General features: G+C 36.1%; 2 protein-coding genes across 6 annotated transcripts in view; one reads left to right on the forward strand and one right to left on the reverse strand.

Annotated features, from left to right (window-relative positions):
• The window catches only part of NUDT6 (nudix hydrolase 6), a 44,632-nt gene extending 23,960 nt beyond the window's left edge, over positions 1–20,672 (forward strand). For 4 of the 5 annotated variants that reach the window (XM_042935569.1, XM_042935567.1, XM_042935572.1 and 1 more), the window contains exons 4-5: positions 13,488–13,542; positions 17,733–20,672. In XM_042935569.1, the coding sequence (XP_042791503.1) occupies positions 13,497–13,542; positions 17,733–18,130 (444 nt within the window). In that variant the 5' untranslated portion in view covers positions 13,488–13,496 and the 3' untranslated portion in view covers positions 18,131–20,672. Of the gene's footprint in view, positions 1–5,538; positions 5,801–13,487; positions 13,543–17,732 lie in introns of those variants that run through there. The other variant, XM_042935568.1, reaches the window with a different exon arrangement.
• The window catches only part of FGF2 (fibroblast growth factor 2), a 59,513-nt gene continuing 55,184 nt past the window's right edge, over positions 18,566–22,894 (reverse strand). Inside the window, 1 exon segment of the mRNA XM_042936693.1 lies at positions 18,566–18,752. Coding sequence (XP_042792627.1) covers positions 18,567–18,752 — 186 coding nt within the window. The 3' untranslated portion in view covers position 18,566.

Here is a 22,894-nt window from a genome sequence, read left to right on the forward strand (position 1 = left end):
TTATGTTTAGGTCTTTCACCCATTTTGAGTTTATTTTTGTGTATGGTGTAAGAAAGTGGTTTCTGCATGTGGTTTCTGCATGTCGCTGTCCAGTTTTCCCAGCACCACTTGAAGAGACTGTCTTTATTCCATTGGATATTCTTTCCTGCTTTGTCAAAGATTAGTTGGCCATACATTTGTGGGTCCATGTCTGGGTTCTCTAATCTGTTCCATTGATCTATGTGTCTGTTTTTGTGCCAGTACCATACTGTCTTGATGATTACAGCTTTGTAATACAACTTGAAGTTGTATTTGGTTTTCTTTTTCAAGCCAATTGCTTTGGCTATTCGGGGTCTTTTCTGGTTCCATACAAGTTTTAGGATTGTTTGTTCTAGCTCTGTGAAGGATGCTGGTGTTATTTTGATAGGTATTATATTGAATATGTAGATTGCTTTGGGTAGTATTGACATTTTAACAATATTTGTTCTTCCTATCCAGGACCATGGAATATTTTTCCATTTTTTGGTGTCTTCAATTTCTTTCATAAGCTTTCTATAGTTTTCAGTGTATAGATTTTTCACCTCTTTGGTTAGATTTATTCCTAGGTATTTTACGGTTTTTGGTGCAGTTGTAAATGGGATCGATTCCTTGATTTCTCTTTCTGTTGCTTCATTATTGGTGTATAGGAATGCAACCGATTTCTGTGCATTGATGTTACATTCTGCAACTTTGCTGAATTCATGGATCAGTTCTAGCAGTTTTTTGGTGGAATCTTTTGGGTTTCCCATATAGAATATCATGTCATCTGCAAAGAGTGAAAGTTTGACCTCCTCCTAGCCGATTTGGATGCCTTTTATTTCTTTGTGTTGTCTGATTGCAGAGGCAAAGACTTCCAATACTATGTTGAATAAGAGTGGTGAGAGTGGACATCCCTATCTTGTTCCTGACTTTAGGGGGAAAGCTCTCAGTTTTTCCCCATTAAGGATGATATTAGCAGGTCTTTCATGTATGGCTTTTATGATCTCGAGGTATAGTCCTTCTATCCCTACTTTCTTGAGGGTTTTTATCAAGAAAGGATGCTGTATTTTGTCAAATGCTTTCTCTGCATCTATTGAGAGGATCGTATGCTTCTTGTCCTTTCTTTTATTGATTTGATGAATCACATTGATTGTTTTGTGGATATTGAACCAGCCCTGCATCCCAGGATAAATCCCACTTGGCTGTGGTGAATAATTTTTTTAATGTATTGTTGGGTCCGGTTGGCTAATATCTTGTTGAGGATTTTTGCATCCGTGTTCATCAGGGAAATTGGTCTATAGTTCTTCTTTTTAGTGGGGTCTTTGTCTGGTTTTGGAATCAACATAATGATCTCTTCATAGAAAGAGTTTGGAACTTTTCCTTCCATTTCTATTTTTTTTGTATAGCCTCAAGAGAATAGGTGTTAACCCTTCCTTAAATGTTTGGTGAAATTCCCCTGGAAAGCTTTCTGGCCCTGGACTCTTGTCTTTTGGGAGATCTTTGATTACTAATTCTATTTCTTTATTGGTTATGGGTCTGTACAAATTTTCTATTTCTTCCTTTTTCAGTTTTGGTAGTTTATATGTTTCTAGGAATTTGTCCATTTCTTACAGATTGCCCATTTTGTTGGTGTATAATTGCTCATAAGATTCTCTTATTATTGTTTGTATTTCTGCTGTGTTGGTTGTGATCTCTCCTCTTTCAGTCTTGATTTTATTTATTTGGGTCCAATCCTTTTTCTTTCTGATCAAACGGGCTAGTGGTTTATCAGTTTTGCTAATTCTTTCAAAGAACCAGCTTCTGGTTTCATTGATCTGTTCTACTGTTTTTTTTTTTTTGTTTTTTTTTTGGTTTCAATGGCACTGATTTCTGCTCTAATCTTTATTATTTCCTGTCTTCTGCTGCTTTGGGGTTTTATTTGCTGTTCTTTTTCCAGCTTTTTAAGGTAAGGTTAGGTTGTGTATCTGAGACCTTTCTTCCTCCTTTAGGAAGGCCTTGATTGCTATATACTTCCTTCTTATGACCGCCTTTGCTGCATCCCAGAGGTTTTGGACTGTGGTCTATCATTTTCAGTGGCTTCCATGTACTTTTTAATTTCCTCTTTAACTTCTTGGTTATTAGCCCATTCAGTCTTTAGTAGAATGTTCTTTAGTCTCCAAGTATTTGTTGTCTTTCCAAATTGTTTCTTGTGGTTGATTTCAAGTTTCACAGCGTTGTGGTCTAAAAATACACATGGTATGATCGTGATCTTTTTTGTACTTGTTGAGGGCTGATTTGTGTCCTAGTATGTGATCTATTTGGGAGAACGTTCCATGTGCACTAGCAAAGAATGTATATTCTGCTGCTTTAGGATGAAATGTTCTGAATATATCCATTAAGTCCATATGATGCAGTGTGTGTCGTTCAAAGCCATTGTTTCCTTGTTGATTTTCTACTTAGATAATCTGTCCATTGTTGTAAGTGGGGTGTTGAAGTCCCCTACTATTATGGTATTATCATGGATGAATGGATAAAGAAGATGCAATACACACACACACACACACACACACGCAATGGTGTATTCCTCAACAATCAAAAAGAATGAAATCTTGCCATTTGGAACTACACGGATGGAACTAGAGGGTATTATGCTAAGCAAAATTAGTCAGAGAAAGACAAATATATGATTTCACTCATATGAGGACTTTAAGATACAAAACAGATGAACATAAGGGAAGGGAAGCAAAAATAGTATAAAAAACAGAGGGGGATAAAACGTAAGAGGCTCTTAAATATGAAGAACAAACAGAGGGTTACTGGAGGGGTTGTGGGAGGGGGGATGGGCTAAATGGGTTAGGAGCATTAAGGAATCTACTCCTGAAATCATTGTTGTACTATATGATAACTAACTTGAATGTAAATTTAAAAAAATAAATTTTAAAAAAAGTTAAGGAAGATACAAACAAATGGAAAAACATTCCATGCTCATGGATAGAAGAACAAATATTGTTAAAATGTCTATACTACTCAAAGCAATCTATACATTCAGTTCAATTTCTATCAAAATAACACCAGCATTCTTCACAGAGCTAGAACAAGCAATTCTAAAATTTGTATGGAACCAGAAAAGTCCCTGTATAGCCAAGTAGTGTTGGGGGAAAAGAAAAAAAGCTGGAGGCATCACAATTCTGGAGTTCAAGCTGTATTACAGAGCTGTAATCATCAAGGCAGTATGGTACTGGCACAAAAACTGACACATAGATCAATGGAACAGAATAGAGAACCCAGAAATAGACCCACAAATGTATGGCCAACTGTCTTTGACAAAGCAGGAAGGAGTATCCAATGGGAAAAAGACAGTCTCAGGGCACCTGGGTGGCTCAGTTGTTTAAGTGTCTGACTCTTGATTTGAGCTCTGGTCATGATCTCACCATTCATGAAACTAAGACCGCGTTCAGCTCTGCACTGTCATCGTGGAGTCTGCTTGGGATTCTCTCTCCCCCCACCTGCCGACCTTCTCCCACTCACTCATGTGTGTGCTCTCTCTCAAAATAAACATGAAAAAGAAATTTTTTTCAAAGATAAAAGACAGTCTCTTCAAAATTGGTGCTAAGAAAACTGGACAGAGACATGCATGAGAATGAAACCACACCACCTTCTCACACCATACACAAAAATAAAATTCAAAATGGATGAAAGACGTAAATGAAAGATAGGAAATCCATCAAAACCCAAAAGGAGAAAACAGGCAACAACCTTTTTGATCTCAGCTGCAGGAACTTCTTTCTAGACGTGTCCCCGGAGGCAAGGGAAACAAAAGCAAAAATGAACTATTGAGACCTCATCAAGGTAAAAAGCTTCTGCACAGCAAAAGAAACAACAAAACTAAAAGGCAGCTGATGGAATGGGAGAAGATAGTTGCAAATGACATGTCAGATAAAGGGTTAGTATCCAAAATCTATAAAGAACTTAGCAAACTCAACACCCAAAAAACAAATAATACATTCAAGAAATGGACAAAAGATCTCTCACTTTCCACAACACATTTCTCACTTTAAATCAAAAGCTAGAAATGATTAAGCTTAGTAAGGCATGTTAAAACCCAAGAGACGCTGAAAGCTAGGCCTCTGACACCACACAGTTAGCTAGGGTGTTAATGCAAAGGAGAAGTCCTTGACAAAAATTAAAAGCGCTACTCCCTGAGAAAGTGAAACAGCCTTATTGCTGATAAAGAGAAAGTTTAAGTAATCTGGATGGAAGATCAAACCAGCCCCAACATTCCCTTAAGCCAAGGCCTAATCCAGAGCAAGAGTCTCTAACTTTCTTCAGTTCTATGAGGGCTGAAAGAGATGAGAAAGCTGCAGGAAAGTGTGAAGCTAGCAGAGATTCATGAGGTTTAAGAACAGAAGCCATCTCTATGACAGATGTGCAAGGTGAAGCAGCAAGAGTTGAAACAAGCTGTAGCAAGTTATCCAGATCTAGCTAGGATAATTTATGAAGGTGGCTATACTAAAAAACAGGTTTTCAGTGTAGACAAAATAGCCTTCTGTTGGAAGAAGATGCCATCTAAAACTTTCATAGCCGGAGAGGAAGAGTCAATGCCTGGCTTCAGAGCTTCAAATGACATGCTGACACTCTTGTTAGGGGCCATCCCAGCTGGTGACTTTAAGTTGAAGCCAGTGTACATTTACCATTCCAAAAATCCTAAGGTCCTTAAGAATTATGCTACATCTTCAGCCTGTGTTCTATAAATGGAACAACAAAGCCTAGATGACAACACAACAGTTTACATTACAACATTGAGATCTGCTCAGAAAAGAAGATTCCTTTCAAAATATGACTGCTCATTGACAATGCACCTAGTCATCCAAGAGCACTGATGGAAATGTACAATGAGATTCATGTTGTTTTCATGCCTGCTAACACAGCATCCATTCTGTAGCTCATGGATCAAGGATTCATTTCAACTTTCAAGTCTTATTATTTAAGTAATATATTTTTAAAGTCTAGAGCTGCCATAGAAAGTGAATCTTCTGATAGTCTGGACAAAATAAATTGAAAGCCTTCAATAAGGCTCTTTTCATCTATGTTGAAAATCTCTTGTTTAGTGTAGCCACCTTGAGATGGAATGTACTCCTGATGAAGATGCAATGAGGATTATTGAAATGAAACAAAGGATTTAGAATATTATGTAAATTTAGTTGATAAAGCAGCAGCAGGGTTTGAGAGGATTGATTACCAATTTTGACATGTTTTTTAATTTTTTATTTTTAGAGAGAGACAAGAACGTGAGCAGGGGAGGAGCAGGAAAGAGGGAAACACAATCCAAAGAAGGCTCCAGGCTCTGAGCTGTCAGCACAGAGCACAATATACTGCTTGAACTTACAGACCACAAGATTATGACCTGAGCCGAATTCGGACGCTTAACCGATGCCCTGATTCCCAATTTTGAAAGAAGTTCTACTGTGGATAAAATGCTTTTAAACAGCATCTCATGATACAGAGAAATCATTCATGAAAGGAAGAGTCAGTAGATGTAGCAAACTTTATTGTTTTAAGAAATTGCCACGGCCACCCCAGGCTTCAGCTTCCACCATCCTAATCAGTCAGCAGCCATCAACATGGAAGCTTGACCCTCCACCAGCAAAAGATTATTACTTGTGCTCTGTATTATGTAGCTGCTTTATACATCATGGCAACCTATTCTCCTCCTCATTTCACAGACTGGGAAACACAACCAGAGAGTTAAGTCATAAAGTAGTGTTGGGAACTTTTCCTCTTCCACGTTCGGTGGTTGGGGAGCCTGTGAATTAATTGACAACAGGTTAGTAGGAGAAAAGTTTGGGGAGTGCTGCCTGCAACAACTAGAAGTAGGGGTTTGTATATCAGTGCAAGGGAGAGGTGTGAAATATGTATGGTAATTTCTCATATTTGTTTATGCAGTTTCTCATCTAGGTTTCCTTCCTTGGCTGGAAGTTCGAACCAAGGGGATTTATGGCAGCTTCTCAGAAAGCTCTGCCTTTAATCAGATAAGGGGAACAAAACAGGCTTCTTTCTGTATCTGATTTGCATTTCCCTTACATGCCGACAAATTGGACAACCTGGAAGAAATGGATAAATTCCTAGAAACATCTTCATGTGTCTGTTGGCCATGTGTATATTTTATTTGGGAAAATGTACCTGTTTCTGCCCATTTTTTAATTGGATTATTTTTTGGTATTGAGTTGTGTAAGTTCTTTATATATTCGGGATACTAACACTTTATTACATATGTCACTTGCAGATAACTTCTCGCAGTGAGTAGTTTGTCTTCTAGTTTTGTTCACGGTTTCCTTGCTGTACAGAGCTTTTTATTTTGTTCTAGTCCCAATAGTTTATTTTTGCTTTTGTTTCCCTTGCCTCAGGAGACATATCTAGAAAAATGTTGCTTGTGGCCGATTTCAGAGAAATTACTGCTTGTTCTCTTTTCTTGAATTTCTATGGTTTTAAGGCTCACATTTAAGTACTTAATCCATTTTATAAGAAAATGGTCCATTTTCATTCTTTTGCACGTAGCTGTCCAGTTTTCCCAGCACCATTTGTTGAAGAGGCTTTGTCCCATTGCATATTCTTGCCTCCTTTGTCAAAGATTAACCATGTAATCGTAGGTTTATTTTGGGGCTCTCTATTCTGTTCCATTGACTTATGTGTCTGTTTCTGTGCCAGTATTACACAGTTTTAATTAGCTTTGTAGTATAACTTGAAATCTGAGATTGTGATACTTAAATTTTTTATTCTTCATTTTCTTTTTTTTAAGTTTTTAAATTGTTATTTTATTCTTCATTTTCAAGATCACTTTGACTATTCAGAGTATTTTGTGGTTCCATTCAAATTTTACAATTCTTTGTTCTAGTTATGTGAAAAATGCTGTTGGTACTTTGATAGGGATTGCATTAAATATATAGATTGCTTTGGGTAGTATGGACATTTTAACAATATTTGTTATTGCAATCCGTGAGCATCAGATATCTTTCCATTTGTTTGTGTCATCCTCAATTTCATCAGTGTTTTTTAGTTTTCAGAGTACAGGTCTTTCACCTCTTTGGTTAGGATTATTTCTAGGTATCTTATATTTTGGGTGCAATTGTAAATGGGATTGTTTTCTTAATTCCTTTCCTGCTACCTCATTATTAATGTATAGAAATGTGTATTGATTTTGTATTCTGTGACCTTACCAAATTCATTTATAAGTTCTAGACTTTTTTTGGTTGAGTCATGCAGGTTTTCTACATGTAGTGTCATGTCATCTGCAAATAGTGGGAGTTTTGCTTTTTCCATACTAATTTGGATACCTTTTATTTCTTTTGCTGTCTGATTGCTGTAGCTAGGATGTCCAGTACTACGTTGAATAAAAGTGGTGAGAGTGGACATTCTTGTCTTGTTCCTGATCTTAGGGGAAAAACTCAATTTTTCACCATTGGGTTTGATATTAGCTGTGGGTTTTCATATATGGTCTTTATGCCGTTGAGGCATGTTCCCTCTAATCATACTTTTGAGGGTTTTTATCATGAATGGATATTGTACTTTGTCAAATGCTTTTTTCTGCATCTATTAAAATGATCATACGATTTTTCCCTTCTCTTGTTCATGTGATGTATCATATCAATTGATTTATGAATATTGAACCACCCTTGCATCCCAGGAATAAATCCCTTAATTGTGGCAAGTGATTTTTTTAATGTATTGTTGGATTTGATTTGCTAGTATTTTTTTGAGGACTTTTGCATCTATATTCATCAGAACATCAGAATATATTTGCCTATAGTTCTCTTTTTCTGTAGTGTCTTTATGTGGTTCTGGTACCAGAGTAATGCTTGCCTCATAGAATGAATTTGGAAGCTTTCCTTTCTCTTCCATTTTTTGGAATAGTTTGAGAAGAACAGGTATTAACTCTTCTTTAAATGTTTGGTAAAATTCACCTATGATGCTGTCTGGTCCTAGAATATTGTTGGGAGTGTTTTTTATTAATGATTTCATTGCTGGTAATTAGTCTGTTCAAATTACTTAATTCTTCCTGATTCATTTTGGGAGGTTTTATGTTTCTAGGAATTTATCCATTTCTTCTAGGTTGTCCAATGTGTTGGCATTTAATTTTTTTTGTAATACTCTCATTATCTTTGGTATTACTCTGGTATCAATTGTTATTTCTCCTCTTTCGTATCTGATTTTGTTAATTTGAGTCCTTTCTCCTGTTTTGTTGTTGTTGTTGTTTGTTTGTTTTATGAGTCTGGCTAAAGGTCTATCAATTTTGTTGATCTTTTCAAAGAACCAGCTCCTGTTTTCATTCATCTATTCTAGTCTTTTAGTTTTTATTTTGTTAATTTCTCCAATCTTTATTATTTCCTTCCTTCTATGTATTTGGAGTTTTGTTTTTTCTTCTTTTCCTACCTCCATTAAGTGTAAGGTTAGGTAGTTTATTTGAGATTGTTCTTGCTTCATGAGGTAAACCTGTATTGCTGTAAACCTCCCTCTTAGAACAGCTTTTGCTAAAGATTTGGGACTGCTGGGTTTTCATTTTCACTTGTTTCCATGTATTTTTTTTATTTCCTCTTTTATTTCCTCTTTTAATTTCTTGGTTGACCCATTGTTTAGTGAACATTATATAATAGACCTGTATTTGTGTTCTTTTCCATATTTTTTCTTGTTGATTTCTAGTGTCATAGTGTTGTAGTCAGAAAAGATGCATGGTGTGACTTTCTGAATTTGTTCAGACTTTTTTGTAGCTTAATACATGATCTGTTCTAGAGACTGCCCCATATGCACATGAACGTGTATTCTGCTATTTTAGGATGGAATGTTCTGAATGTATCTGCTAGATCTGTCTGTTCCAATGTGTCATTCAAAGCCAATGATCAGTCCATTGATGTAGGTGGGATATTAAAGTCTCTTACTATTATTATGTTACTATTGATTACTTCCTTACGTTTATTAACTGCTTTATGTATTTGGGTGCTGCCATGTTTGGTGCATAAATATTTACAATTGTTGTATCTTCTTGGATTGTTTCCTTTATAGTTACATAGTGTCCTTGTCTATTTTCACAGTCTTTGTTTTAAAGTCTATTTTGTCCAATATAAATAATGCTACCTCAGCTTTTTTTGACATCCATGTGCATGATAAATGCTTTTTCATCTTTTCACTTTTAATCCACAGATGTCTTTAGGTCAAAAATGAGTTTCTTGTAGGCAGCATATAGATGAGTCTTGCTTTTTAATCCATTCCATCACCTGTGTCTTTTGATTAAAGCATTTAATCCATTTATATTCAAAGTAATTGTTGAGAGGTATGTACTTATTGCCATTTTGTTACTTGTTTTATGGTCGTTTTTGTAGTTCTATGTTCCTTCTCAGCTCAGTTTGCTGACTTTCTTTAGTGATATTTTGGATTCCTTTCTCTTTATTTTTTTGCATACCTGTTACTGTTTTTTGATTTTGTGGTTACCCTTAGGTGTGTGTATAACATCTAATGCATATAACAATCTATATTATAAAGTTGATGGCTGCTTAAGTTTGAACCTACTCTACTCCTCTCTGCCCTCCCATGTTTTAGGTATATGGTGTCATACTTTACATCCTTTTATTTTGTGAGTCCCTTGACTAATTTTTACAGATATACTTAATTTTACTGCTTTTGTACTTCCTACTTTTCTTACTCTTGTTTATGGTCTTTCCTTTCCACTCAGAAGAGTCCCCTTTAACTTTTCTATTAGGGATGAGTTAGTGGTTATGAATTCCTTTAACTTTTGTCTGGGTTACTCTTAATCTCTCCTATTGTAAGTGATAGCCTTGCTGCAGGTTTTTTTCCTTCAGGACCTTGAATATATCATGACACCCCCTTCTCAGCAAAGTTTCTGTGAAAAATAAGCTGATAGCCTTATGGGATATTCCTTGTATGTTACTGTTTTCTTTTCTCTTGCTGCTTGTAAAATGCTTACTACTTTTTGCCATTTTAACTACTATGTATCTTGGTGTTACCTCCTTAGTATGATTTTTGTTGGAGGCTCTATGTGCCTCCTGGATCTGGATGTTTCCCTTCCCAAATTTGGGAGGTTTTCAGTTGTTATTTCCTCAAATAAATTATTTGCCCCCTTTTCTCTCTCTTCTGGAACTCCTATAAGATGAATGCTTGATGGTATTGCTAAGTTCCCTAAGTCTGTCTTCATTTTCTATTCTTTTTTTCTCTCTCCTGTTCAGTTTGATTGCTATTACTCTGTCCTCCAGGTTGCCTATCCGTTTTTCTGTGCCCTCTACTATTTATTCCCTCTAGTGTATTTTTAATTTTTATTGAGCTCTTCATTTCTGAATGGTTCTTTTTTATGTTTTCTGTCTCGTTTTTGAGTGTCTCATTGAGATCCCTCCCCTCTTTTCTCAAGTCCACTATATTCATATTTCTTAGCTCTGTTCATTTAGTTTCTTACTGTGATTTTGTCCTGTTCTTTGATTTTGGACAGAATTTTTGCATTTTGCATTTTGTCTCTCTGTGTCTGTTTCTGTGTTAGGAAAGGAAAGTCAGCTCCATCTCCTGCTCTTGAGATTGATGGCCTTATGAAGAAGAGGTCCTGGGATGCCCTATAATGCAGTCTCCCCTACTCACCAGAATTTGGCACTTCAAGGGTGTCTCAATGTGTTGCATGTGCCCTGCTGTTGTAATTGAGCTGCTTTTGCAGTAGTCCAGCCATGGCTGTCTTTGCCTGTTGTGGCCAGGATTTGGTCCCGGTGTTGTTGCATCAGTCTGGGGCAGCCTTGGGTTTGAGTCAGACCAGGCAATGCCAGAGGGTAGCACCAAACTGCTGGGTGCTTTCCCTGTGTTTTCCCCGGAGAGGCTTTCATTGGTGGGCAAGGCCTGCATTGAGACCAGTTGTGTGCCCCCAGCCTACTGCTGGGGCCACAGTTGTGTGTGGTTATCTTTCCCTTTTCCTGGGACAGGAGTCACTTTGGAGTGGTGCTGCTTCCTGTCAGGTCTGCTTGCATGATGCCACCCTTGTGGCACCACTTTGGATGGGCTCTGGCCAACAGTGTATTGGAGGGGGCAGGTCTGCAGGAGAATGTGACGGCAGTTCATGCTGTTAGCAAATTAGGTGGTGAGTGTTGGACCTGCATTGGTTCCTGCCGGTATCCATGTATATAGGCTGGGAGGCAGGGGAGGAAAAGGGCACCTGCCAGCTCTTGGAGAAGTCTCCCAAGGATCCCTGCCCCTCCAGCACACACTCTGAGATTAGTAAAAAACCAAACAAAACCTCCTTCCTATACACCCCAGGCGTTAAACTGTTCTTCTATGCTGTATCTCCACAGGGCTGTTTGTTGTGCTCCACGTGCAGAGACTCCGTTTCCTTGCCCTCTAGGCTCTCCATAGACCAGCCTGATTTTTATAGCATCCCATTTGTTAAGCCCTGCTGATTGTAGGAACTTGCAAAATTATGTCCCTCTGGTTTTCAAAGCCAAATGCTTCAGACCATGTCTCTGCCCTCCCCACCCTCTTCCATGTTACCTGTACTCTACATGTAGCTGTGAAGAGTCAATTCTGCCAGTCTTTGGGTTGTTTCTGGGTTATATACACTGATACAGGTGTTACCTAGGTGTGTCCATGGGACAAGGTGAGGTCAGGGTCCTCCTACTCCACAGTCTTCTCTGGAAGTTGCCGTTATTATTTATATTGCTAAGCCCATTAATGGGAATATGTTTTTTAATTAACCTGAAATTATATGGCCAATTAATTTATGACAAAGGAGGCAAGAATATACAATGGGGAAAGATAGTCTCTTCAAGAAGTAGTGCTGGAAAAATTACAGCTACATGTAAAAGAATAAAATTGGACCGCTTTTTAACACCATACACGAAAACTCAAAATAGAGTAAAGACCTAAATGGGAGTCTGTTTTAGTATTTTGAAAGGTGAAAAGATATACTTATCTCTCCATTGATCATATCTACAACATTAACCATGTTTTACAACCACTTAACTTAGGTCTTACTACCTACCACTTTGAACTAACTGCAAGCTCAAGCTTTTTGCAGGGGACAAGAAAGCTTTCTTCAGATAATCTCTTTAAACCTAAGTGGTGCCAAAAAAGATCACATACTACCACAAAAATATATTCTTTTTATACCTAAGTTCTATGAAATAATCAAAATGAGATTTGTGTAAGCTGTTTTCAATCCTTATATCTAACATTTTTCTCCTAGTGTAAGCTGTTTTCAATCCTTATATGTAACATTTTTCTCCTAATAAGTTTATAATTAATAACCTCCAATTATTTATAGTCAAATCTAGGTAAAATTTTAAAAGTTCTTTTATTATTTTGGGGAGTATTTTCTGCCCTACCATTATAACATTTCTTTTGTTAGAAATGGCATTTATGGTGTTAGATATAAAATCTAACATCCTATCAGGAAAAAAACTGCATGGTTTCTATAGCTTCTGGAACCATTTCAAAACAAAATCTGAAAGACTGTCTTAATATAGATCTATACCAGAGATATATTTCTACATTAATAAAATATGCTTTATAAATTAATCTCAAGTCTGAGCCAGACACGGAAGGGTGGAAAGCCTAAATTCTGTACCCACATAATCAACAGTCTGTGGAAACTCTGGGAACCATGCCACTGGTCTCCAATGTAGCACAGTTGGGAAATGACACATTCTTTATGAAGCACTCATCCAGGAAATGAGTGGGTCAAAAAGCACACCAGTAAAAGGTCCATAAACTTATTTTATGAATGAAGATCATAAAGTGTACTGGCTCCAAGCTCAGCACCTTTTATCATGCTGTTGGATGTATAGAACAAAAAATAATTGTGTCAGCCATAAGAATATGGTCCCATGCCATTTCATAATTATTTGTAATCAATTTTTTCCATATGTATCCTCATTCTCAGATCTTCCCACTTGCCCTTCCCCCCCAAAAATGAAATGGTATACACACACACAAACAGCACAAACTTAAACTAATCAGATTTATTCATGCTACCCATGAAAAGCAATTACATTTGTACATACAATCATTAACACAGAGACAAGAGAAATCTGATTAGACACACAACACAGAAAATAAATGTGAAAATTAAAAATAGTATATTTTAGTTATTAAACTTATACTGTACTTTCTACTTATTTATAGCAGCATCTGTAAGATTCCTCTATTTGTTAATAGTTAACTAGCAGCAAAATTTTAAAAATTACACAAATTCAGTAGATGTTTCCCTCCACTGTTTCATTCATACAGAATTTATCACACATTAACCAAACAAAACCACTTCTATTTCCTAGAGAAAAAGGTAGGAAAAGATTTCAAAAGTCACCAGTTTCCCCCCAAGAAAAAGAAAGGGAGGAGTGAAGAAGGAAGATGAAAGAAATTTGCATGTTATTACCAAAAAATAAATTCTCAATCCCTTGACCAATTTTTGTCGAGTCTCCATGTGCGGGTTAGTGATTGAAGCTATGTTAACTTTATTTTCTGATTTTATATTGCAGTTGAAAAATATGTGGAAGTTCCCAGGAGGCCTGTCAGAGCCTGGAGAAGATATTGGTGTGTACCTTACATATTTTTAATTGCTTGAAAAAATTTAGGAAATTTCTGTGTTTACTTTTTAGCTCTATAGCTGAAAATAAGATTTTAAATTTTCTGAGAAATTTCAGAGGTTACTTCAGGGCTAATATAAAATTAGCAGCAAAACTTGTAATATTACAACTTATTCCATTAGTATAAAAAATACTATTAGGAGCATACCACCTGTTCTGTTTAGGATTGCTTCTAGATTAATTTGTTTGAAAATAAAAAGCTTTTCATATACATTGGTAAAGTTTAGCATTTAGGGTTATTTTGGATAGGACTAATACTTTTCCTGGAATTAAACTGTAAGAAAACACAAATTCTTGACCATTTCACCACACAACCATGCATACTAACTTTGTAAGTAATACTTATTTTGAGGTCCATTTAAAAGTCACTTATAGAGCACTACTGACTTAATTCTCCTCTTTATAATAATTTTGACTGCTATTTATTTTAAATAGTAAGGAAGCCAAAACTCTCCTATGAGAAAGTCTCAAAAAAGAGCTCTCTTAAACAACTAAAACAACTTACAGAGCTCAGTATTTAAAACCAGGCAATGTGAAATAAGCTAAGAACTTTCCATGTTACTGAAAGAGTAGAAAGAGTAAATATGGAGTTTTCCTACATATTCCTTAACCAGAGTCAAACGCAGTCTCTATCATAATAAATCAATGGATGACTCATTTGATACCAGTATTATTTCTCCATGATTGCTTTTTCCATGTGCATGTTCACTATTTAACCAACATTTATTATATAAAGGCAACTTCCTAAATTATCTTTAAATATTTGTATATACTTGATGTGTATATACTTGAAACTTGATTTTTTTTTTTTTTTGAATGTTACAGATTAAAATGCCCCATACACAGTACATAGACAATTCCTAACAAACCAGAAATAAATTTACCACACTGAGATCTATCCATTGCAGATTTTGGTTTTTAGGTACTTCAGGGACCTTCTGCGTAAATTCTGTTGTTTAGGTCTTCTTTTGAAATAAAAGATTGTGGAGTGGTGCAAATGCTGAAAGAAAGGACCATTTACTTTGGAACACCTACTTATTTCATACTATCCTTATGTGATCTGTGACATTGTGTGTGAGCTAGTTAAATTTGTTTTACAACTTTACCCAGTCCATACTGGGCAAAAATCAGGCCACAGGAAGTTTGTTAGTTTCACCTTTTGAGTCTTGCCTTCCCAAATGAATGGACTTCTGAGTTTTTATGGATCCTGAATTTTTACTTCTATTTAAATGCAAATGAATAAACATTTCCAAGCCAAGCATGCATAATTTTAGGTTTAAGTATACTCCAGAACTCTTTAAGTCCAGGTTTAAAAAAAAGAAAAAAAAAGTAGTGAATCTGAATTTAAATATTTGTGGTTGTCACAACAACCCACCTATTTAGACAACATATATATGCCTCAACCATGTGGAATTAGAAGCAGCGACTGGCATTCATATTGTCTAGGCGCATTATAAATTAAAGCTTTGCCTTAGAAATAATAAAATCCTGAAAGCAGCTAGAAATAATAACTGACAACAGAGTTCTGAAAGACCATGACTTATATCAGAGCATTTCTGTCTTTTAACACAATATTCTAAAGGATGAAGCCAAATCACCCAATAATTATTAAAATTATTTTCTTTAAATTCTGTATTTAGGAAAGTATGTAATATAGTAGAATACAGCCATCACAAATATAGCTCTTAAGTAGTAAACACTAGTTAACTGGGAAACACATGGGAAACATATTTGTTTTGGAATCCTTAATTCTATAATACTACTAAGTAAATGAAGCTCTCTTGTCCGCAGTGCTTAAAAAAATTAAGGGGGGGCATATACAAAATAGAATGCAATCCTCAGGCTTCAATATAATGCCCTAATAGTACAAAAGGATCTACAAGGTTAAAAATGGAGAAGTTGCCTTTCTAAAAAAAATACCATTTACCAGTGACAGGAAGAGAATCCCCTGCATGGGGAAAGGACTATAAAGTAGCAGGTTCTGATCAGAGCTCATCAGTGCACCAGAATCAGAGGGAAACAGTAGGAAAACCCACATTCTGCCCAATTTTTCCTATTATTTTTTTCCAACCTAATCCTATTGTTAAATATTACAAAATAGAAATAACAAAATAAACTCCTTTTCACTGTCTTGTAACTAAACAAAACACTAGGACATATTTAAACATCTCAGTCAGCAAACATAAAAACAAAACCCCCTTGGTTTTTCCTATGTCTGTTAAACATATAGAACAGTAAATGTTATATCAGTTCAGCTTACAGTACATTAAAATAAAGGTAAAACAGAATAAAGCAGTTAAATAAATTTACAAGTTTTTAAATTCATGGTGAAAGCCTTGGGGTAAAGATTTCCACGTTGAGGTGGAAGAAGTTACTCATACCTCATAAGTGCAAAAGCACTTATCTACCCATTCATTTTTTAGTCTAGTCAATGATATCTTGATTGAAGTTAAACTGATCAAACTACCCAGGGCAGTGCTGATTTTCAGTCAGCTGCTAAGGTGACTGCTGAGTAGGGTATATTCATTCACTCACAAGTCTGTCCTGTGCTTCCATGACACATAAAAAGGCTAGACTCCAAACGAAATGCCAAACTCTTAATTGGTGGTACTAAGAGTTTAACAGGACTCCGATAATTATTTTTCAAAGTGTTTAAGGAATAAAAATAAACATTTAAACAATAGTTAAGTGAAATCAGCAAATGACATGTAAAGTTTTAGACTAGTGCAGCAGTTTAACAAATTTAGTAGCAAACATGTATTACATGCCAGGCTGAAAATTCTTTTTCTCATTAGGTTTTCCTTTTATTAACACAAATTCTTCTTTTATGTTTTAGTTTTAAATAGTAATTTCTAACCATGTTTAAACTATGGCAAATCTCAAGGGAAGGGGAAGTCAGCATGTAATTCAAAATCACAGACCAATGTCTTATATTTTCAGACCCTTTGCTCTTCCCATGAATATTTCCAGAGCGGTTTCTTAGGATTTAAAAAAAAAAAAAAAAAAAAAAAAAAAAGCATATGTAGGAAATTCTTAAGCCAGTCTTTAATCAGAGTTATGTGGAAATTGAGACATTTTTCCTTGACTTCCTCTTCCTTACCTATTCTTCACCAATAGGACTGAGAAGGTAAATAAAATTTTCTTTACAGCAAACAAGGAAATAGAAGGGTCTTTGAGGAAAAATCTGTGGCTCTGGCAGTTGTGAAATTAGGAAGCTTCCCAGCAAACTGGGCAAAGAAGGCAGCTTTTTAAAGGGTTTTTCATAAAACACTTTGGGAGTCCGTGACAGGTCATCACAAAATTACAGAAAGCCCATTTAGGGAGTTCATCTGGAGATTTAGAAAAAGCAACCACAAAAATGTTGACAATAAACATTTTGCCCTAAAAATTTGCATAATATTGAAAAAATCAGCCTTATAAATGTGAAATCCTTGTTGTATTATTACAAAATTCTGTAAATTGCAAGTTTCTTGAACACTTCTGATAAAATGACTGCAGCCTGTTGGTGTTGGAGGAATGAATCCAAGTTCTTTGGAATCTCAAGAAACAAAGGAAATGCCCCAAATGACCATAATGGGATTCCACTGACAAGAACATAACAAAATGGTTATAAATGAATCTGTTCTATGACTTCAGAGGCTTGACAGTCCCACCCAAGGTCACCAGGAAAGCTTTGAACATTTCTCCATTCAATACATTCTGCAGCTCTACAGACTTTTATAAGGAAGAATGAATCACATTTTCTCAATACTAATATGTATAAATTTTGATGGATGAGCAGGAACAGGATAATAATGAAGAAACATGTAGGAATATTAACTGCAGGAAACTAGGTTTTCAACTTCTGGGAAGGAGCAGGAAGAGATTAAAATTGTGACTCCAAAAATATACAGGTGGGTAAGCCTACAAATAGCCAAAGAAATATTCAATATTTCAAAAGCCTCTTAGATATACAGTGGTAAGAAAATACTTTGGTATTTCAGGATGTCCAGAAGGCAAGAAGTTTATGTTGAATCCTTTCTTAGGATGAAGTTTTGCTTTTCAACCTTTAGATAATGTTACTTTATCTGAAAACTGTGATGATTAAAATTCTAAAAATGTGATCCTTACTGATTTGTACATCTTTCTTTTATATAGGAGACACAGCAGTTCGAGAAGTTTTTGAAGAGACTGGTATAAAATCAGAATTCAGGTCCCTTCTGAGCATTCGGCAACAGCACACCAATCCCGGAGCTTTTGGGAAGTCAGATATGTATATCATCTGTCGCTTAAAGCCATATTCATTCACCATAAATTTTTGCCAGCATGAATGCTTAAGGTGTGAGTGGATGGATCTCCATGACCTGGTCAAGACTGAAAACACAACTCCCATCACCAGCAGAGTTGCTAGGCTGCTTCTCTACGGGTACAGAGAAGGGTTTGACAAGATTGATTTCACCGTGGAAGAACTTCCAGCAGTTTACACAGGCTTGTTCTATAAACTGTATCATAAGGAACTGCCAGAGAATTATAGAACTATGATAGGAATGGATTAAATCCATATTTGTGTTTTTAAAAATGTTAAGTAAATTGTACGTGTAGGATAATGTGTACCATATTATATGAAGTGGTGGACATTTGGGGTTAACTAATATCTGACTTTAATTTTCCAATTTTGTATAATTTCCATGAAGAAAATTTGTTTTTAAAAGCCTCTTTCCAAATGAAGCAAACGTATGACAAAGAGTGTAGCTCTAAATAAGCTTCACTGGATAAAGAGAAATGCTATATAAAAGGTGGAAGTCTATACTTTTTCTAGGAACTTTTATTGCTTTTCTTTACTAAGGCAATGGTTAAATATTTAGTATTAGATAAAAGGTTATCTGACCATTTATCCAAACTGAGCAGCTAGCTGTACATTTTTTTCTTTCACTAACAAATTTCTAAAACATCTTCTTTCATATGAAATGAGATCAGATGCTGCTCTTAAGATCAGCTCTTAGCAGACATTGGAAGAAAAAGTATAGCTTTCTGCCCAGGTCCTGTTTTGGGTCCAAGTTTATACTGCCCAGTTCGTTTCAGTGCCACATACCAGCTGGAGTATTTCCTTGACCGATAAGTATTGTAGTTATTAGATTCCAATCGTTCAAAAAAGAAACACTCGTCCGTAACACATTTCTGAAAAACAAAGGAAGAATGAGTAGTTGTTATTATGCTTTCACATGAAACACTTATGAGAGTGCACTGCCCCTTCTGCTCAACCAGCAGCAGTGCTCTTGGCTTCAGAACAAACTAGTTTGCAACACTCAACGGGCCAAAGTCTGACAGAATCTAGCTCTGCAGAGGGATGCAGGACAAGAACTCAGCACGTCAGCAGGACAGCTTTCAGGCACATCTCTTCAGAGGAGGAATTCAAGGACCATTCTCCAGCCCTACAATGGACAGGTCGGGTATCAGGCAGCGAGAGCACACAGATGCTGTCAGAACCACACTGCCTCAGACTTGAGCCATCCCATAAACATAGCTTTCACGAAGGGGGATATACCCAGTAACAAAGAACACACTTCACTTAGTGAAACCCAAAGCTGTGGCTTCCAGTTAGGTATGTATGGCACATCCATATTCCTCCCAGTCCAGAGGCTGGTGACTAATCAGGGGTCGTTTTTACTTATACCAGGGTTCCCCTGAAACTGCTGGAAGGGTAACCCAGAGATACCTTCGTAAAGAAGAAGGCTTTGTTAATTAATACTTTACTCACAGAAACAGTATCAATTCATAAATTACAGCAATTTTTTTCTAGTGGCTAACATTTCTAAGGCATAAAAAGAATAGTTTATTATATAGAATATAATGTATATATAATGCCAAAAAATTGTATTAGAACATTAATATATGATTAATATTCCCAAAACACTAACAGAGAATGAAGAATAAGTAACATAGACCATATTTATTTCTGGCAGTGTCTTTCTTGTGGGAGGGGAAACTACTCTCCGTTTTTATTTCGATTGAACTCTTTAGGGGGGGGAGGGGGAAAAGCTAGCTTTACAAATAGACCTGGAAATACTTTCCAAGTAATGAAGTCTAATAGGCTGCTACATTATTTCAAGTAAATGTTCAAAAATCAATTTCACAGGGTACTGATGATAGTTCTTGACCTCTGGAGTGTGTGTTTGAGGGGGTGTCAACAAATGATTTACTTTAAAGAAAAATCATTTACTACTTATATTACAATTAGGAAGAAAGAATTATACCCATATGGAAATCCGTAAAAATTTATACATATTTGTATTTCCACATACAAATACAACATGTACATGTATGACATAAACCTAAAGCTTCGTATTAATGAGTGTACCAGATCCCAGCTTATTTCTGTATACTCAAATCTAGGAAACTTCAGGTTTACAAAAACTACACAGTCAAAAGACTTGAATCCTTTCCCAGATTCTTTAGTTCTAAGATAAACAGTGGCACAAACTGTGAGAAAAACATAAATCAATAAGCAGAACAATGAAAAGAGCTGGCATAATAACCAAAATTAAAATGATCTACACGTAACTGGCGTTTCCGTCATCTAAAGTAAGGGTGTGGTACTAGATCTTGTAATCTGCTTCTAGAGATAAGAATTTTACTGGATATTTACTTGGCCTTAATGTTTTGACCATTGTTAACTTTTCAAAATGGAAATACAAAATCTGATTTGCCCATTTTTTGTAACAAATTACTACGAAAGCAACTGAAGTCTTTCTTATGCAAATAAGTGACAGGTAGCATTACAGAGAAGCATTCATTGCACAAGGACCCAGCTATGTGATACACAGGACGTCCTATGCATAAAGATTACACCTAGGATAATACTGATATTCTATATAGCTAGTACTTTAACTCTTCCTTTGAAGTTGATTATGCTTTTTGTGTTAACTGAAGTCAACCTGTGTTACTTTGTCATTTTCCAGTGCCACTGATAAAAATCTTCCTCTTTCCCTATTCCAGGTTTAGGATCAGGAGTAGAAGCAAATAGGGGATCCTGGGCATTTCAGTCGGTTAAGCATCTGACTCTTGATTTCAGCCCAGGTCATGATCTCACTCACAGTTTGTGAGATCAAGCCCTGCATTGGGTTCTGCACTTGTTGAGCAGAGCCTGCTTGGGATTCTCTCTCCCTCTCTCTCTACCCCTCCCCCACTCACACGCATTTTCTCTCTCTCTCTCAAAATAAACACATTTTAGAAAAAGAAGCAAGCAGAGTAAAGAATGAGAGAATAAGTCACAGTAATCATAAAGATAACATGAAAGGTCATCATTGAGCTTCACAGGCTAATTCTCCAGAGACCTGAACCACCTCATTCAGTCATCATTCTGGACATTGATTTTTTTGGTGTTCTGTCAGCTTCCAGGATGTCCCACCTTGCTAAGTTGGCACTCCCTACAGTGCTTGGCCTTTGGGATACATACCATGCAATAATATCTGTCTTCTCAACCAGTTCCTAGTATTTCAGAGAAAAGAAATAGTACCAGGGATTAAGTAGATAATACATCATGAATCCACGTTTTTGTTTTTGTGGGTTTTTTTGTACAGAACTTACTTGTACCCTTACAAAAACAAATGGGAGGGAAGGAAAACTAGCTTCTGTGCTGAGTGTTCAGATACGTAAATTTACTAAACTATTACATACTTGAAAACAAACTACATTTTTCAAAATGGGTAGTAGGGGCAAAATTCAAGTCTCAAGTCAAGCAGGCATTTAACAGCCCAATGTAAATACAATTTTCAATCCTCTCCATTCTAAGTTTACAAATCATCATCGGTGACTGTGATTTCAATATTCCCTGTTAAAAATGAATGCAAAGTAATTTTTGCCAAAATTTATAAACATTTACAGAGCTTTTTCCCTATTCTCAATGTTTAACGCTAACCTTTTCAAACTTAGAAGAAAAGGGAATCTTCAAAGAAATGATGTCACAGAAGAAGTGGATAAAGTAGTTTCTAAGGGTTTATAACAACTTGTACCCTGTCTTTGAGGCCCTTATTTTGTATAGGCCAATGATCTGGGAATTCCCTTAATTCATGTTTTTTGACTGTTTCCATGTGTATCATTTAAAGATCACAACAATCTTGTGACATAATTATCTTATACCCATTATTTAAAACTCAATGCTCTTCATAACTTATTTCAGATTGTGGACACTCACTCTGCCTATGTATCTGATCCCTTTTCATAAAGCTAAGTTTTTCTTTTTTTTTTTAATTCAAGAATAATTGGGGGATATAGAAGACACACAGTTTAAATGGTGCATTTACTCATTTAATGCATAGTTTTTCTTCCAGCCACTGGGATACATCAATGAACAAAACTGAACAAGGATCCCTGCCTTTGTGCCAAATTCCAACTGGAGAGACACGCAATAAGTATAACTAAATAAATTATATGTTAAAATATGATAAATCCTATGGAAAAATGTAAAGCTGAGTAGGGTAAGAGGGATTGGGAGTAGAGGAATACAAATTAGGTTGCAATATTAGCATAGTCACAGTATGAGCAATTAAGAAACTGACATTTGAGCAAATACTTGAAAGTGAAGTTAACTTGAAAGAGTTAACCATCCAGCTCTCAGAGAAGAAAGAGCATTCCAAACAGAAGGAATAGCTAGTGCAAAAGCCCTACAGTAGGACCATGCCTAGAATGTGTGAGAGGCAGCAAAGAGGCCAATGTGGATGAAGCGAGGGCTTGAAGGGAAGATACAAAACAGATGAACATAAGGAAAGGGAAGCAAAAATAACATAAAAACGGAGGGGGACAAAACACAAGAGACTCTTAAATATAGCGAACAAACAGAGGGTTGGTTGCTGGAGGGGTTGTGGGAGGGGAGATGGGCTAAATGGGTAAGGGGCATTAAGGAAGACACTTGTTGGGATGAGCACTGGGTGTTATATATAGGGGATGAATCACTAGAATCTACTGAAATCATTGTTGCACTATATGCTAACTTGGATGCATATTTAATTAATTAAATGTTTATTTCTTTTCTTAATGAGTAAATCAAATTGTGTTAGCCTCCAGTAAAAATACAATGATACTGCAGAATCTAAAACTAGAGAGCTAAGACCAAAGAAATTCAGACTAAGAATTGAAATATATCAAGATCATCTAACTTTATAGACTATTTAGGCCCTGGGAAAACTAAATCAGATGGCTCTAATAATTTGACTATCCCAACAACATCTGTGAGGGTCTTTGGTGGGCCAGGCAACCTGGATTCCAGACTTGCCTTAATTCTTAACTAACTTACATTTATGAGGAAGTCACTTAACTTTTCC

This window comes from Panthera leo, chromosome B1 (genome assembly GCF_018350215.1).
Source record: "Panthera leo isolate Ple1 chromosome B1, P.leo_Ple1_pat1.1, whole genome shotgun sequence".
In the NCBI taxonomy this organism is placed as follows: domain Eukaryota; kingdom Metazoa; phylum Chordata; class Mammalia; order Carnivora; family Felidae; genus Panthera; species Panthera leo.